We start from the raw sequence: 19,257 nt of genomic DNA on the forward strand, positions 1-19,257 counted from the left end.
GTGTATGTACAAAAGTACATGAGAAATGATAAGACCTCACAATCAATGAACAAACATCCACACCCTCTAACTTGGATATTTCTAAAGGATATGTCAAAGGGAATAGCGATTAGATTGGAGATCTTTAAAATGTATCATTTAAAAACTGATAAATTGCCCATTAATCACTGACTAATATCATTATCATCTTTTTTTGCTGCTTACATCAGGAATATCCCATGCAGAAAAGAACTTCCTTTAACAACATTGAGCCACATTGAGTTTTGTTGTATATTTTGGTATTGCATTATAAGAAAAAAATTTTGTTGACATATTTTCCAAATAAATAATGATTGCCACTTATTAGCATTCTCATCATCCCATAATTTTTAATTGATACAAAAATTTGAATGTATTAAATACACCAAATAATTTGTTATGGTTCTTTACTGGGATATTTATCATTGTGTTTCATAAATAGTATTTCCTTCAAAACTGACCAAGCCTTTTCCTTAACTATGCAAGATTTACAAGCTAGAAATGTCCAAAAAAAAATAAATAAAAACCCAGTGTTTTTTGAGTTCACTCAGTAAAGAGGAGAAATATAATACATGATTTAGATCTCCCAAACTACAGGAAGCATGTCAGGTGCCTATTAATTGTAATTAAAACTGGGAATGTTAAAAACAAATTTGGGTAACTGAACCGACCTTTTACTGATATTTTATTTTGATCATGGTGAAAGAAATTATGGTTTCACCAGAAAGTGATTAGAGATGTAAAACCACTGATTAGGTCATTTTTACAATAGCAGGAAAAATCATCAGAAAGTTTTCAGCATAGAGTAGAGCATGATTTATAGTTGAAACTTGATCATTACAAATTTGCAAGTGTATCCCAAGAATCTTTTCAGCAGCATTGTTTTGACCCGCATGAAAGAAATCCTGTCAGCAAATCGGCTCCCACTTTAAACTGACACACACTTCCAAGTTGCACTGTGCAGGTTAAAAGCACTAGGGTGCTGTTACATATATGGAATTAACTAACAGGAAATAAAAGAATTCAAAGCCAGCAAAGCAAAGCGTGACTTATGACTATTATATGTAGTTATGTGCTACAACATGAGTCTACTACAATAAATGTCATTTCCGGCTACAATTTTAATGACTCAGATGCTGAGCAATTATGAAAATAAAAACAAAAAAACAGGTTTGACTGCATGTCAAACACTAGTTTTTGTTAAAATACGGTTTATAAATTATGTACTTATAGAACAAGGGCTTGAAATATCACAGCTAATTGTCAAAAACAGATCAGATTTGCCTTATATTTTGTTAAGTTTTGCCACCTAAAGGTTCTTATTATAGCTAACCGGGATTATTATAAGTTTCCAGTGTTACACTATTATTAGATATTAATATATATATATATATATGTGTGTGTGTGTGTGTGTAGCAGTCATTCTATAGAATTTATATTTATACATTTATTTTTAATTTGAATCAATTTTAATTAATTATTTATTTAATAATTTATTTATAAATAAAACACAACACACATGACCTTTAGCTACAGTATGGATTACAGATAAAGTAGCTAGCGTTAATCTTTTTTTCAGATGTTTAACATAACGGTCACTTAAAACAACACTCTATGAACGTATGAAAATGAATGAATGTATGAATGAACAAGTGAAAAAAGTAAGTTTATGACTTCTCTGAATTTGATCTGGAGAGGGATAAACTGACATAGTTCCCTTGTGGCCTTTTCCTTTTCCAAGCTCACTCACATGATATTGTGAGATGAGAAAGGCACTAGTCAGTGTTGAAGGTCAGTGTCAGGTTTCAGGCCCCACCATAGTACAGAAACTGCACTTGTGAAAGTCACAAATGACCTGTTCTTAGCTTCGGACCAAGACTGTATGTCCCTATTAGTCCTACTTGACCTTAGTGCTGCATTCGACACTATAGATCACAACATTCTCCTAGACCGTCTACAAAATTACACAGGTATTCATGGACAAGCTTTAAGTTGGTTTAGATCCTACCTGTCTGATCGATACCATTTTGTAGAATTAGATGGTGAACCCTCCAGTTTACTACCAGTTAATTATAGGGTCCCTCAAGGATCAGTTCTAGAACCTCTGCTCTTCTCGATATACATGCTTCCATTAGGGAACATCATTAGAAGACATGGGATTAGTTTCCATTGTTATGCTAATGACACACAGTTATATATCTCATCAAAATCAGATGAAATAGCTAAGCTATCCAAATTAACTCAGTGCCTTAGAGAGATAAAAGACTGGATGAGCTGTAACTTTCTGTTATTAAACTCTGATAAGACAGAAATACTAATTATAGGTCCAAAAACCAGTACACAGAAACTCTCACAATTTAACTTCCAATTAGAGGGATGTACTGTTGCTAGTAGCTCGACAGTGAAAGACCTGGGTGTTATATTAGACAGCAACTTGTCCTTTGAAAATCATGTCGCCCAAACCACAAAAACAGCCTTCTTTCACCTTAGAAATATTGCCAAGCTGAGAAACATTCTGTCTCTACCTGATGCTGAGAAACTAGTTCACGCTTTCATGACCTCTAGACTGGACTATTGTAATGCATTACTAGGTGGTTGTCCTGCATCTTTAATAAATAGGCTGCAGTTAGTCCAAAATGCAGCTGCCAGAGTTCTCACTAGGACAAGAAAGTATGACCATATAACCCCAATTTTATCATCTCTACCCTGGCTACCTGTTAAGTTTAGAATTGATTACAAACTGCTGCTACTTACGTACAAGGCTCTTAATGGTTTAGCTCCCATGTATCTAACTAGTCTTCTAACACGTTACAATCCTTCACGCTCTCTGAGATCACAAAACTCAGGACTTCTGGTAGTTCCCAGAATATCTAAGTCTACTAAAGGTGGTAGAGCGTTTTCTTATTTAGCTCCCAAACTCTGGAATAGTCTTCCTGATAGTGTTCGGGGCTCAGACACACTTTCCCAGTTTAAATGTAGATTAAAAACTCATCTCTTTAGTCAGGCGTACACATAACACATCCCGTTATATTATATTGTGCACTATTACACTAGACCTGCACATTTTTATGAACAGCAGATATGTTAATCCCTCTGCAATGCTCTTCTCTTTTTCAACCCATGCCGAGACACCCAGACATTGTACCAGCTCCGATCGTCTTCTGTGCGATGAAGTTTTTGGTTTCGGCTTAGATGAGGCCGACTCTGTGAGAATCCTGAAGGAAACATCTACAGATCTACCAGCTACAGTTGGACTCCGTAATACTAAGAGGAGATCTGAACTCCATGTGATCCCTACACCAATACAACATTTGTCTGATTGTATATTGGAATCACACCATCTAGTGTCACCCATATGAGGATGGGTTCCCCTTTGAGTCTGGTTCCTCTCAAGGTTTCTTCCTTTACTAATCTAAGGGAGTTTTTCCTTGCCACTGCTGCCTGAGTCACCTCAGACTTGCTCACTGGGGATAAGCACATATACAAACACACGTACACACACACTGTGAACTAATATATATTTTGAATTTTGAACTTTTATTATATTAATTCTCTATATTACTCCTTATGCTTATCTTCTGTTCTATGTTTACGTTCTGTAAAGCTGCTTTGAGACAATGTCCATTGTAAAAAGCGCTATACAAATAAACTTGAATTGAATTGAATTGAATTGAATGAACCACCACATGACTCTATGCACAAACATGAGATATAGACAGACATACAGATAGATAGATATATATATAGATAGATAGATAGATAGATAGATACATACATACATACATACATACATTGCATAGTACAGGTACACAGCAACGAAATGCAGTTTGGCATCTACCAGAAGTGCAATTGTAGCAATAGATGTAAACATATGTACAGTGCTTAAATATAAAGGCTATAGCAGTACAGAGATGTGTTGACATTGTTGAAAAGTACAAGTAAATAGTTCTAAGGCTATGGCATTGAAAAAAAATGGGCAGACACTGTTGTAAAGGATTAAGAAGTTGAAGTTTATAAGGTTATGTCATTAAAAAAGTGTGCAAGCTGAATAAACAAGTCCACTAAATATATATATATATATATATATATATATATATATATATATATATATATATATATATAGTACAGTAAGGTATATATAAATTGCACAGTAAGGTATATATAGATACACATAAATAAAATAGTGCAGATGTATGTAAGGCACAATATGTGTAGAGAATTAGTTGTCAATTTTTATTCCTAGTATTGTTTTTATTCCATTATAAACTTCTGGACATTATAGGTCTCAATACTTTCCATTTTCAGCTGCTTGGGACTTCTGTTGTGTTTTTATGTACGTATTGTCTTTTATTACTGTCAGTTTTTTTTTTCTTTGCTTAAATAATTAATCATTGAATGATTTTAACGAGTATTCCTCAGTATAATATTCAAATAGGAAAAAGAACAACAGATCATATAAATGTGTTTAAAACAGCTTTACAATGTATAGAGGAAAAGCAGCCTGAACAAGGTGTAGTATCTATTGATTCACAATCAGCTTTGTAAAGCTTACCTAGTGGAGCATCCTCAATGAGGCAAGATATTCTGTATGAAATATTAGAGAAACTATGCATCATAATGCATAAAGAAAGATTCTGCAATTTTTTCCCACACAGGCTGCTCAGGTACTTGTTCAATCTCTTGTCATTTCAAGACTGGAATACTGCAACGCACTGCTGGCAGGTCCACCTATGAGTGCAATGTGTCCTCTGCAAATGATCCAAATTGCAGCTGCATGGCTTGTTTTCAACCTGCCTTCTCTTGTTTTCAACCTGCCCAAGTTCTCACATACCACCAAGCTGCCGCAATCCTTCCACTGGCTTCCAGTAGCCCCAACACCAGATTTAAAACACTGATGCTTGCCTACAAAGCCAAAAATGGACCAGCTCCCTCTTACCTCAAAGCCCTCATCACTCCTCGCACTGCACCTCGCACCCTCAGATCTACCAGCACTGCTTGACTGGTCCCACCATCTCTCAGGGTAAGAAGTAAGTACTGTATACAACAAGACTCTCTTCTGTTCTGGCACCAAAGTGGTGGAATGAAATTCTCCTAGGGGTCCAGACAGCTGAGTCACTGACAATCTACACACGATGGTTGAAGGTCTACTTATTCATAAAACATTCAACTAGCACTTTCTTCCCTGTTTGTCATATTCATACCCTCAAGAGAGCAACCCGGAGTAACCTCGAGCGAAAGTGGAGAAAAACTAAATTAGAGGTTTTTATAACTGCATACAAGGACAGAATGCCCAGGTGAAGACAGGCTCTAAAAGCTGCTAGTGCTGAGCACCTGAGCAATTTCATAGAAAATAACCAAAACAATCCTAGGTTCTTATTTAGCACAGTGGCTAGATTAACAAAAAAAAACAGAGATCCGAACACACTATTCCAACACAGTTCAGTAGTGAGGAGTTTATGAGATTCTTCACTGATAAAATTGAAGGAATCAGGAACACAATAGTTGATGTTCAACATATGAGAGCATCTCGTGACCCAGTCTCACATAAAGCTCTACACTCACAACTAGAGTGCTTTATAAGTACAGGACAGGAAGAGTTAGATAAACCTATTACTACAGCTAAATCAACAACATGTGTTCGATTACATTCCAACTAAATTACTGAAAGAAGTGTTACATAAAGCTGGTGAGCCTCTTCTTACTAGAAGGAATGGGATTAATTTCCACTGTTATGCTGACAATACACAGTTATATATCTCATCAAAACCAGATGAAATTGCTAGATTGTCCAAATGAACTGAGTGTGTTAAAGAGATAAAAGATTGGATGAGCTGTAATTTTCTGTTGTTAAACACTGATAAGACAGAAATACTACTTATCAGTCCAAAATCCAGTACACAAAAAAAGAAGCTCTCACACTTCAACTTCCATTTAGAGGAATGTACTGTTACTAGCAGCTCGACAGTGAAAGACCTGGGTGTTATATTAGACAGCAACTTGTCTTTTGAAAATCATATCGCCCATATTACAAAAACAGCCTTCTGTTTAGACTCCTGGTAGTTCCCAGAATATCTAAGTCTACTAAAGGCGGTAGAGCGGTTTCTTATTTAGCTCCCAAGCTTTGGAATAGTCTTCCTGATAGTGTCCGGGGCTCAGGCACACTTTCCCAGTTTAAATGTAGATAAAAAACTCATCTCTTTAGTCAGGCATACACATAATACATCCCATAATATTGTGCTCTAATACATCTGACCAAATGCACATTATCAGCTAGAGCTTGCTAATATTATGAACAGCAGCTATGTTAATCCCTCTCCACTGCTTCTTTCTTTCTACCCATTCCGAGACATCCAGAAATTGTACCGCTCCGATTGTCTTCTGTGCAATGAAGATTTTGGACCTCCACTGAGATGAGGCCGACTCTGAGAATCCTGTGGAATCTGGAGATCTACCAGCTCCAGTTGGACTCTGCAATACTAAAGAGATGTGAACTCCATGTGATCTTTTGCATCAATACAACATTTGTTTGACTGTATATTTACAATCACACCCTCCAGTGTCACCCATATGAGGATGAGGTTCCCCTTTGAGTCTGGTTCCTCTGAAGGTTTCTTCCTTTACCATCTAAGGGAGTTTTTCCTTGCCACAGTCACCTGAGTCACCTCAGACTTGCTCATTGGGGATAAATACAAACACATTGTGAACTAATACATCTAATATTAATCTTGAATTTTGTATTCTTTTAATCTTTATATTATTCTTTATATTAAACTTTTGTTCTATGTTTATGTTCTGTAAAGCTGCTTTGAGACAATGTCAATTGTAAAAAGTGCTATACAAATAAATTTGAATGGAATTGAATTTAAAAAACTTCAATTTGAGTCTGGCTCCTCTCAAGGTTTTTGCTCTTCAATTTAAGGGAGTTTTTCCTTGCCACAGTCACCTGAGTCACCTCAGACTTGCTCATTGGGGATAAATACAAACACATTTTAATTTATCTAATGTTAATCTTGAATTTTCGTATTATATTAATCTTTATATTATTCTTTATAATAACCTTTTGCTCTGTGTTTATGTTCTGTAAAGCTGCTTTAAGACAATGTCAAATACATTTGAATTGAATCGAGAAAAAAAAACAATTCGGTTGAACAATTCTAGAATCTTCAGGAATTCGATATAACGGTAGAATGATGTTCAGAGACTACCAGAAATCTCGTACCGGTGAAACCATGGCTTGTGAACCGAACCGCGCCCGTTTGCTGTTCATGCTGTTATTAACGTTCAGTTTCTTCGTGGTCGAGGTGGTGGTCAGTCGGCTCACGGCGTCGCTCGCGATGCTCTCGGACTCTTTCCACATGTTGTCGGACGTGATGGCGCTGATTGTAGCGCTGGTGGCGGTGCGTTTTGCCGAGCGCACACAGTCCACCAACAAGAACACGTTCGGCTGGATCCGTGCAGAGGTGATGGGCGCCCTCGTAAACGCCGTGTTCCTGACCGCGCTCTGCTTCACTATTGTGCTCGAGGCCATCGAGCGCTTCACCGAGCCGCACGAGATCGAGAACCCGCTCGTGGTGATCGCCGTCGGGGCCGCGGGGCTCGTGGTTAACCTGCTGGGTCTGTGTCTCTTTCACGGGCACGCGCACGAACACAGTCACGGCAAGTCGAAGCACAACAGGACGAACATGAGCAAGAGCGAGATGTCCACTGAATGTGGATCCACCGGAGAGGAGACCAACAACCTGGTCGGCGGTCACGGCAGGCCGAACGGCGTGAACTCAGACAGCAGAGGACCAGCTGGTGAGTAGAGGCTTTTTTCTTTACTGTTCTCTCCTCCTTTTTATTTACGTGCTTGTGCTTATGTGCATCTGTTCATCAGTGTTGCCAGATTGGACTAAAGATTTCCAGCCCAACTACAGCTTAAATCCCGCCCATTTAAAAAATACCATACTGTTATTAAAACTGTTATAGAATAAAACACACAATTTTTTTTCTTATTAAACAATGTCCTGATCATCAGAGAAGTGCGCGGTTGCCACATTCCTCCACTGCGTTTCTAATGTACCAATGGGGCACGAGAAAAGATGAGCTGGCCAGTCCTTTACTCCAGGCCTATTTATAGTGGACATAACAGATTTCGGGCAGAAGAGCTGCAGTTTGCTCAGGATTTCCATTGAAGCAGGTAAACGCAATTGGTACTGCTTTACAAGTTCTTTTAGAAAATCCATACAACACGAAGAAATTCTCTCCTTCATGTCTGAGGCTAGCCTTCTTTCCTCCAGTTTGTCCATAAATGTGGTATCCAGGTCCGCATCCAGAGGGGATAGGAATATGCCAGACTGTGTGAGGTCAAGTTCACGGAGCTGCTTGTGATTACACAAGACGCTCGGTTTGAGAATGCATCTCACAGTTGTCATGTACAGCCTTTCCAAGTCTCTAAACACACCGAGAGACTTTCCTGTTTCTAATTGAAAGCATTTATTTACAGCTTTGATTTCCATCAGAACAGGCTGAAGAAAGTACATGTAAAGGAGATTAGTTTTGTCATTGTACATTTCCTTTAAAAGCTGAGCAGTATAGCAGTGTTCTGTACTTGAAGCCATGTTAAAGTGCAGTGTGAGGGCATCTTTTTGATCCACAATGCGGTTAATGCAGTCAGCCATCACAAGCCAATGGGTACAGCTTGGACTTATTAATTTCAAGGGGCAGCCCCCGTTATAGTCTCGTATATGTTCTTGTACTCATACTGCCGCTTTGCTGAATGTGCGAACCAGGTGTAGGTTTCTCTAACCATGTATTCTATGTTGCTTGGAAGAAGCTGTATTGCTTTATTTGTAACAATATCAAGTGAATGGCAAACACAGCGAATAAGCTGCAGGTTTGGCTGTATTTGTTTAAGTAGGGTGAAAACCGAGTGGTTTTTTCCAACCATTACGCTGGCACCATCTGTGGCAATGCCCATCATGTTTTTAATCTGGAGACCGTTCTTTGATAGAAAAGTGACAACAGTGTCTGATATGGCTTTAGCATCAGCATCTGTCAGCTCCACAAGTCCAAGATATGTTTTTTTGAGTGGTATTTCACACAAATGCAAAGAAGTTTGTTCACGGATATGTCAGTGCTTTCATCGAGACAGGGAATATGGAGACTCCCCAATATCCTCCACAAGTTCTTCTCTGAAGTGTGGCGCGAGGACAGATTTGATAATGGCTGTACTCTTTGTCCGGTGCATTTGGAATGTTCCCATCTCATCTTTCAAAATGTCTGACAAATCGTCCACCGCATTTATTGAACTGTGAAAAGCAATGTAGGCAGCGATTCTAATTTCACGCCACTTTTGGTCATCTTTGATCGGACACTGCCCTGCTGCTCCTGCTGACACAGTAAAAGTTTTTATACTTGGTGCACAGCGCGATTTGTGTTTTTTTGTATTAGCATGCTCTTTCAAATCATTTAACTGTGCTCTGATTTCTGATTGACAGTATTTACAAAATGCCTTTGTATCATCGCCTACCACAGGTGTAATCCATGTTTTTAAAGACGGGTCGCTCTCTCATTCCTTTCTGTAGGACTTTTTATATTTACCCCACTTTGGCGTGATGATGATGATGATGAAGGATGATGATCACTGATGATGATAATGCAGTTTTGACAATATAACGAATTAGCCTACAACAACCCGCCAATCAAGCTTGAAGTCTGATTGGACAGGATTCCCCTGAACCTTATTGGCTAACTTGAAAAATACCTAATTTAAACGTCATCCTACATTATATAATTTATTTTATAGTTAGTTTTCATTAAAAAATAATAAAGAATACTGTTTATAGTCAAAAATAAAAACCTGCCTGTTGCATCAAAAACCAGCCCAAATTTTAAAGACCCGCCCAATGCATTTTCTTCCGTTCGGACGTGACCAAAAGGAGCCCAATTGGGCAGGAACCCGCCCAATCTGGCAACACTGCTGTTCATGCTTAAACAGGATCATTTAGATGACACAAAACAACCCAAGTACAAGGCTGTATTGAAATAGAGCTCAGTTCAAACCAGATGTTTTTCTTTCTTTCTTTCTTTCTTTCTTTCTTTCTTTCTTTCTTTCTTTCTTTCTTAGTATTTTACAGGTAATCAAACCAGGCCAGAGGTATCTATTCAGTTGACTAGCCGTCTTTTGTATTTGATGTTCTTGATTTTTATTTGCTAGTGATTATGTATGAAAAATGTAGTTATGTGTAACGTTTTTCTTGTGTTTTCTTTGTATTGTGTGTGTTTATGTGGCAGAGCTCTCAGCTGTTCAGCTGAACGGCGAGCTGGAGCGCGAGCCTGACCTTGACCTTGAGCACAAGTATGACCTTGACCTTGAGCACGGTTTGTCGACGTCTTCCCAGCTGAACATGCATGGTGTTTTCCTTCATGTTATGGGTGACGCGCTTGGCTCTGTCATTGTCGTGGTCAGCGCCATCATCTACACCATTGTGTGGCATCCATGCGAGCCGGACCTTCCCTGCAACAACACGTGCATTGCCAACACACACTGCAGTGACCAATATCACCCTAACCACACACTGGGCTTTGGTGATGCAGAACACAACAACACAAACACCATGTCCAACATAGCGGGGCCCTGCTGGGTGCTGTACCTGGATCCGACTCTGTGCCTCATCATGGTCTACATTGTACTGTACACGACATACCCGCTCCTGAAGGAGTCCGCCCTCATCCTGCTGCAGACTGTTCCCAAGCAGATCGACGTGAGCCTCCTACGCGCTCGCCTGCGGCAGATCGATGGTGTTCTGGCTGTGCATGAGCTCCACATCTGGCAGCTTGCCGGAAGTCGCATCATTGCCACAGCACACATCAAATGCCAAAACCATGCCTCCTACATGAGCGTGGCAAATCGCGTGAAGGCCTTCTTTCATGATGAAGGCATCCACGCCACCACCATCCAGCCTGAGTATGTCATGGTGAGCTCTGAGTCACACGACTCGTTCTGTGAGCTCTCCTGCAGCACACAGTGTGCTGCTAAGGTCTGCTGTCAAAATGGCAAACCCCCTAACAACAAAAACACAAATACGGATAGTGGGAGCGAAGCGGAACCCCCCATTTCCACCACTCTGGAGGTCATCAGTGAGTCTCTGGAAAGCTGCTCCAAGTGACCTCCAAGTGACCTCACCAGAGAGGAAGAATAGAGGAGGAATTTTATAAGGAAGAATAAGTACAAAGAATTCATTAATAAAGACCTCAGAAACCATAAATATATCCAAAACTACCTGCACACTTAATGAATTACAAAACCAGAGCCATTTGAGACAAAGAGGGATTCACCGATGTGATATTGAGCTGATATGATATCAGTATCGAAACACTGGATCGCATTGGACACGTCATCTGACCTCTTGCTGTATTTTATGCCGTCAGCATTGGCCAATCTTTCAAAAATGCTTTATTGTAAACAATAAAACAGAATTTATATTTGTACACACCTCTTGAAAGAAGCTGGCTGATGGACAGCTAGAATGCTGTGAAGACACGTTTCACTCGGAGGCCACATACTGTAAGTGAAACCAAAAGCAAGGGTCTTCAGCTTACCGTTACAAGAATGATAAATGAAAGTAAATAATGGCAAAAGGGTTGTTTACTTCCACACACACCTTTCTGTAATTGTTAAATTGAAAACATGAGTTACATGGAGAAAATGGCTGGTTAATATGGAACTTCTGGATTTGTGCTTTTGAGTGACAAAAGGTATGACAACACTGGTGCTAGTAGAAGGAGCATGGGAAAAGGCTTCATTTTATAATTTATTCATTTGTTCTTATTCAGTAACCATTTCATCCTGGATCCAGAACCTAAAGTGGTATTGGTGCATCCATAGAGACAGACCTGAGACAATAGTTATGTGTCTTGCTTCAACCATGAAGTGAATCAACTGGAAAAAGATTCACAAGAGAAATTTCCTGATCACTGTTCTGACAAATGGAACAAATCTGCTCTGTGTATTTTGTGTCATGGTCGTGCAATGAAAAAATGTGGTTATAATGGCAGTCAATGGGGCCAAAAAGTTCAAATCTAATGCTACACAAGAACTTGCATGAAAGCCAATGTTGTTTGTAATCTTTGATATATCCAAGACTGTGATATAAGGTAAAAAAAAAAATACAGCTCACTTTTTATATTAAAAATAAGTCATTTTGTTTGTATTTTTGTAAAAAGTTACAATTCTGGATTTTTTTCAAATGTTTAGTAGTTTTGATCAGAACTGAGTTGATTAACAGATTTATAAAAAAAATAGAAATAAAATATAAAATATTAATCTGATATATTTTTATATGGGGGGGCACGGTGGCTTAGTGGTTAGCACGTTCGCCTCACACCTCCAGGGTCGGGGTTTGATTCCCGCCTCCTCCTTGTGTGTGTGGAGTTTGCATGTTCTCCCCGTGCCTTGGGGGTTTCCTCCGGGTACTCCGGTTTCCTCCCCCGGTCCAAAGACATGCATGGTAGGTTGATTGGTATCTCTGGAAAATTGTCCATAGTGTGTGATTGTGTGAGTGAATGAGAGTGTGTGTGTGCCCTGCGATGGGTTGGCACTCCGTCCAGGGTGTATCCTGCCTTGATGCCGATGACGCCTGAGATAGGCACAGGCTCCACGTGACCCGAGGTAGTTCGGATAAGCGGTAAAAGATGAATGAATGAATTTTTATATAGGTTTAATTTCGATGACATTTTTGTACACTAACACCATGAAAAGGAAGTGAATTAAAGACCTGGTGAAAATTCTGAAAGCATCTCTCCAAAGTATATGTCAAATAAAGGTTTGTCACAAAAAAAAAAAAACATTCAATTTGCTGAAACAGCATTGTGGATGACCCCACCCACCCCTCACACACACACTCTTCCCCCTTTTGCTGTCTGGAAAAAGGTACCGAAGCATTCGGGCCCTGACAACCAGACTCTAACAGTTTCTTTCTACAAGACATCAGACTCCACAACAACTGAACTGATCTGTACTGAGTCCACACACATACATACACACACACTCAACTGTGTGGACTGCACTGATCTGCACCAAATACATGTCTACATGTCTACAGCACCACCATATGAAACTGTTTACATGCTGTTTTGCAAAGTTTTGCTACCTTTGTAAATCCAGTCAATTGCTGTTTTACACAAATCATTACCTCACCTCAAATAACTGCTGCTATTATATCAAGTGTTATTCCTTGATTTTTGCACGTCCTGTAGAATATACAGTATTTACACTGGTCGGTGCTGCTTTGTGTATTTATCTTTTGTCCCGCACTGTTTGCACTAGGTTGCACAAATGCACATTATGTAGCTAGGAATAACTTGCTTTAAGTCCTTAGCTCTGTTTTGTTAAGGACTTTATTTCATTATGTACTGCGTCAGCTATATATGGTTGAAATGACAATAAAAGCTTCTTGACTTCTCTACTTGACTTGACTTCACAATTAGGTCAACTAATTGTACGTGTCCATTTCTGTAGAAAATTCAATCTGTTTCTGATAATCCTGATAAACAAGACAGGGTAGCCTGCTGGTTGTGATGACTGCAGACAAAGCCATTATTAACTCATAGCCAAGCTTTATACATTGGAGCTCATTCAAATTATAATCTCTAAAATGATAACTGGACATCATTTCAAACAAATTTGAAGAGGATGCACAACTGATTCAAATTAGGATTATGAACACTCACCTACAGAATGATAGCTTTGATAACATGGCAAGGTGTTGTGTTATAAGGAGTTACTGTTACTGTTAGCATGCCACAGTGTAAATGATTCCTCTTGTGCCACAACAAATTGCCAACAAGTACAATTTTTTTTTCATTTATTAATGTGTCCCACATAGTGCTAAATCATACTGACTGTTACAAAGTGCTGACACTGGAGACTCCTTCCATAAATGTTATGGAAGGTATAACCATATTAACAAGTACACAATTCTATTAGCGTAATTCTTTTTTCAATTAGTGAATTCATGTGTGAAACATGTCTAGGCTGCAGATATAATTCTGATGCTCATGACTCATGAAACAACCAAATGTAAATGTTGTGTTATCATTTACTGTTCAAAATGATATCAAGGATTTAAACTGTAGCCATTTTGAAGCTGGAATAATTTCTTTCACAGCACATAGTTCATCACTCTGTGATACTCAAATATGAGGTATGGCAAAAAGTTTCACTTGTTTTCTTTAATTTGGATGCATTCTTATATAACGCCATTTGATTTGATTCTGTGATGTATTGACATGAATGTGAGTCAAGTAAGACATGCAGTACCGGAGGCTATACATTTACCTTGTTAGCTACATTAGCCTCATGACACCAGTACAAAACAAAAAGAAGCAAACTTTAAACACCAAACTTTTTTTTTTCTATAAAAGACATATGGTTTAACGGTTTGTAAAATTGTGTACAATTATTTTTTGGCCAAATTGGTGAATTTGACATGTTAGGCTATGAGTGCGTGTTGAATAAGTAAGAGCTGCCTTATACAAGAAGGGCACATGATGTTCTTTTAAATTAGTCCAAAATGAAAAGACCTTTTACACCACTGTTCTTGTAAGCTCATGTCAGATTGGTGCCAAAACATGCTACCCATCCTGCCTGCCTCCTAAGGGCTACTGAAGCCTTACAATAATATTGTGAACATTAAATATCACAGTATGTCATATAAATAGCAGCTACTGTAGAATTCATTTGCTATGATGAAATGTAGTTTCCAAAATGCTTAGCTTGCCCTTACATTGACCATTCTTTTTAGTATTTACCTAATAATCCATTGATTAATCCACTTTTATATATTCCTGAGGAGACAAAATGCCAAAAAAAACATTGAAAAAATGTATCCTTAATATTTTTATTATTTCAGAAACTTCTGATGTTCTGGGTCTTTGTGCTAAATTTCTAATACTCAATTTAACAATGTCTGTTTTATGGTTGGAGAAATTATGCTGTATTTTAACAGTTAACATGAGAATAGTGTACAGTGGATATACACTTATTTTTAAATAAGGTTTACACATCCATATTTAAATCATAGGTTTAGTGAAAAAAACTAGGAATTAAGATAAAATTACATACTTTTTCATGTTAATTGTGACTTAAAATTATTAAGAAAAGCAAATAAATAACGATAAAATCAACTCCAGCATCTAAGTCTGTAGTAAAGAAGCTATCCCTTTCCAAAACTGACTGCCATACTAAAGTTACTTAAGTGTTACTGAAAAACTACTTTAGCCAATCAACTGCCTAGATTTATAGTAACTTTATTCCTAATATAGAAAAATGTAATTATATTTTAAGTTCCGAATGTAAGTGTATTTAGCAACTGGACCCTCAGCAGCTCTGAATATAATTAATTAAGATTTAGGTTTAACAACAAAGTTTTAGTCAAAGTACTGTACATGAGAAATGATAAGACAAGAACAAATATCCACACCCTCTAACATAGATATTTCTAATGGATATGTCAAAGGGACTAGAGAATAGATTCTAGTATAAGTATACATTTTTAAAAATGTATAATTTAAAAACTGATAAATTGCCCATTAATGATTGACTAATCCCATTATCACTGTTTTTTGTGCCTCTTACAGCAGAAATATCCCAATCTAGCCACAGGGGTGGCAAACCAGTGATTTCTGTGCCTGTCTCAAGCCCGGATAATTAGAGAGGGTTGCATCAGGAAGGACATCTGGCGTAAAATGTGCCAAACTTAAACATGCGAATCGTCAGTGTGGATTCCATACCGGATTGGTCGAGGCCCAAGCTAACAACAACCGCCTCCGGCACTGTCAACGTTCTGGGTGCCGCCGGAAATTGGGCTACTGTTGGTCGAGGAAGGAGAGGAGGGAGAAAGGTTCGTAGACAGAGAGAAGAGGAAAGGCAGGAGTATAGGTCTGAGAATAGACACTAGGGAATAGAGATTAGTGACTGCAAAGTGGTGGTAGGAGAGAGTGCCAGACAGCTTCGGATGGTGATAAGTAAGATGTCTCTGGTGGTCAAGAAGAAGAGGAGAGGAAAGATAGAAAAGAAGAACAGGTGATGAAAGTTGAAAAAGGAAGTATCTCATGAGGAATTTAGACAGAAGAAGAGACAGGCTTTGGGTGGTCAGGAAGAGCTTCCAGCTGGCTGGGAAACTACAGCAGAAGTGATGAGAGACAGGCAGGAGAGTGCTAGGTGTGTCACCTGGAAGGAGAAAAGATTAGGAAACATAGTGGTGGAATGAGGAAGTACTCGACAGCCTTCAGAGGAAGATGCTAGCTAAACAGTAGCGGGATGTAGAAAGGACTGAAGAAAGTAGACAGGATTTCAAGGAATTACAGCACAGAGTGAAGAGAGATGTGGCAAAGGCAAAACAGAAAGTATACGATGAGTTGTATGCCAGGTTAGACACAAAGGAAGGTGAGAAGGACTTGTACAGATTAGCGAGACAGAGAGATAGAGATAGCAAGGATGTGGAACAGATAAGGGTGATTAAAGATAGAAATGTAAAGGTGCTAACAGGCAAGGAGAGTGTGCAGAGTGTCACAACCGGGGACGGAAGGAGACAGACCCGTACGCAGGATAGCTTCAAAAGAGGGGGGTTTAATAAACACAGGAAGACATAGACAGAAATGACAATAACTAAAACAATATAAATGACTACATTTAACACGACTTGACAGGACGAGGGGAAACGTAACTAATGATCCGCGCTGCACTGAGCAACGCGGCTAACTTAAATACAATACAGACAATGATGACAATAAGGAGCAGGTGTGGTGACAGGGAGGAGCAGACAAAGGCGGGGCAGACACGTGACGAAGAACAACAAAAGCACATGGCCAAAAGTCCGGGCTGAATCATGACAGAACCCCCCTCCAAGGCGCGGCTCCCGAAGCGCCAAACCCTGGCAGAGTCCAGGAGGGGGGGCGAGGCACATGGCGAAGGCAGATGGGGGGAGCAAGGAACACGGCGAAGGCAGATGGGGGAACGAGGAACACAGCGAAGGCAGAAGGGGGAACGAGGAACACGGCGAAGGCCAATGGGGGAGTAAGGCACACGGCGAGGCCGGTGGGGGAGCAAGGCACACGGCGAGGCCGGTGGGGGGAGTAAGGCACCCGGCGAGGCAAGCGGGGGGAGCAAGGCTCACGGCGGCACAGCAGCGAGGGCCGAGCGACGTCCTCAGCCGAGCAGAGGGGCCGAACGACGTCCACAGCTGAGCAGAAGGGCCGAGCGACGTCCACAGCCGAGCAGAAGGGCCACGCGACTTCCATGGCCGAGCTGAAGGGCCGAGCGATATCCTCAGCCGAGCTGAAGGGCTGAATGACGTCACAGCCGAGCTGAAGGGCCGAGCGATATCCACAGCCGAGCTGAAGGGCCGAACGCAACCCCGACACACCGCAGCCAGCTCACGTCCTGATGACCAAGGGTGGGAGGGTGGGAAGGTCCATCTCCCTGGGCCTGCAGCACCCCCCGCGGAAGAAGTGAAGCGACGCCCTCCTCGGACGGAACCAGAACTGGAGCGACGTCCTTCACTGAAAAAAAGGCGGGGCGATGCCGCAGGGCACCAAAAAACAAAAAAGGAGCAAAAACAGGTTGGTGACATCCTCCGCGAAGGAAGTGAGGCGACGACCGCTTCGGACAGAACCGAAAGTGGAGCGGCGTCCCTCACCGGAAAAAGGGCGGAGCGATGTCACCGAGAAAAAAAGAAAAAAGGACTGGCGGAACAGTCCAGGGGAAGAGGAGGATAAAAAGCCGGTCCGAGCTGGAAGCTATCCTGCTGGGTCTGCTGGGTTTTAAGGCGGATCATTCTGTCACAACCGGGGACGGAAGGAGACAGACCCGTACGCAGGATAGCTTCAAAAGAGGGGGGTTTAATAAACACAGGAAGACATAGACAGAAATGACAATAACTAAAACAATATAAATGACTACATTTAACACGACTTGACAGGACGAGGGGAAACGTAACTAATGATCCGCGCTGCACTGAGCAACGCAGCTAACTTAAATACAATACAGACAATGATGACAATAAGGAGCAGGTGTGGTGACAGGGAGGAGCAGACAAAGGCGGGGCAGACACGTGACGAAGAACAACAAAAGCACATGGCCAAAAGTCCGGGCTGAATCATGACAGCAGAGATTTTGAGGAGCTGATGAATGAGGAAATTGAGAGGGAAAGATGGGAGGAAGAGGTGAATATTGTGGTGCAGGAAATAGCAAAGATTGGAAAGGATGAGGTGAATCAAGAGTGGAAAGGCTGTTTGTCCAGATGACATACCTGTAGAGGGGTAGAAGTGTCTAGGAGAGACAGCAGTGGAGTTTCAATCTAGATTGTTCAACAGGATTTTAGAGAGTGAGAAGATGCCTGAGGAATGGAGAAAGGTTCTAGTGTTGATCTTTAAGAACAAAAGTGATGTTGTGGCAACTACAGAGGCATAAAGTTGATGAGCCACACAATGAAGCTATGGGAAAGAGTATTGGAAGCTAGACTAAGAAAGGAAGTCGATATTTCTGAGCAGCAGTATAGCACCTGGAAAGGTGGAGGTCTGCTTTGGAAAGAAGAGGAATGAATGTCAGACGTAGTAAGACAGAATACATGTGTATGAACTAGAGGGAGGGAAGTAGAATGGTGAGGTTACAGGGGCTGAGGTCAAGAATGTGCAGGAGTTTGATGGGGAGTGTGGAACGGGGAGTGTGGAAAAGAGGTGAAGAGGTGAGTACAGGCAGGTTAGAGTGGGTGGAGAAAAGGGTCAGGAGTGTTGTGTGACAGAAGAGTGTCAGCAAGAATCAAAGTAAAGGTGTACAAGACAGTAGTGAGACAAGCTCTGCTGAATGTGTTAGAGACGTTAGCAGTGAGGAAAAGACATGAGGTAGAGATGGAGGTAGCAGAGATGAGGATGTTGAGGTTCTCTTTAGGAGTGACGAGGATGGACAGGATTAGGAACGAGTGCATCAGAGTGTCGGAACTCAGAGCCTGCCTCCAAGTGGACATATCGCAGGGTGAACCACACTTTTAGACTTTTAACCGAATATTAACTATTTAAACTAAACTTTACTGATAACACTATAATTGATACAAATAAAACAATGAGAAGACTTCCAGACCTGGATGAGAATGAGCAAACTTCTTTATTGCAGCCAATCAGCCAACAATTCCATTGAGCTCAAGGAAAAATTTCTAAGTCAAAAGCAATCAAATGAAAAGAACCCAAGCGAGCATCCAC

General features: G+C 40.4%; 1 protein-coding gene across 1 annotated transcript; it reads left to right on the forward strand.

The window, feature by feature from the left end:
* Window positions 1-7,242: 7,242 nt before the first annotated feature.
* Window positions 7,243-11,183, forward strand: LOC132843183 (proton-coupled zinc antiporter SLC30A1-like). Its single transcript, XM_060866334.1, has 2 exons — window positions 7,243-7,815; window positions 10,294-11,183. The coding sequence occupies exons 1-2, from the start codon at window positions 7,248-7,250 to the stop codon at window positions 11,166-11,168; spliced, it is 1,443 nt and encodes a 480-aa protein (XP_060722317.1). The 5' UTR covers window positions 7,243-7,247; the 3' UTR covers window positions 11,169-11,183.
* The last annotated feature ends 8,074 nt before the right edge of the window (window positions 11,184-19,257 follow it).

Source organism: Tachysurus vachellii, chromosome 3, assembly GCF_030014155.1.
Source record: "Tachysurus vachellii isolate PV-2020 chromosome 3, HZAU_Pvac_v1, whole genome shotgun sequence".
In the NCBI taxonomy this organism is placed as follows: Eukaryota; Metazoa; Chordata; class Actinopteri; order Siluriformes; family Bagridae; genus Tachysurus; species Tachysurus vachellii.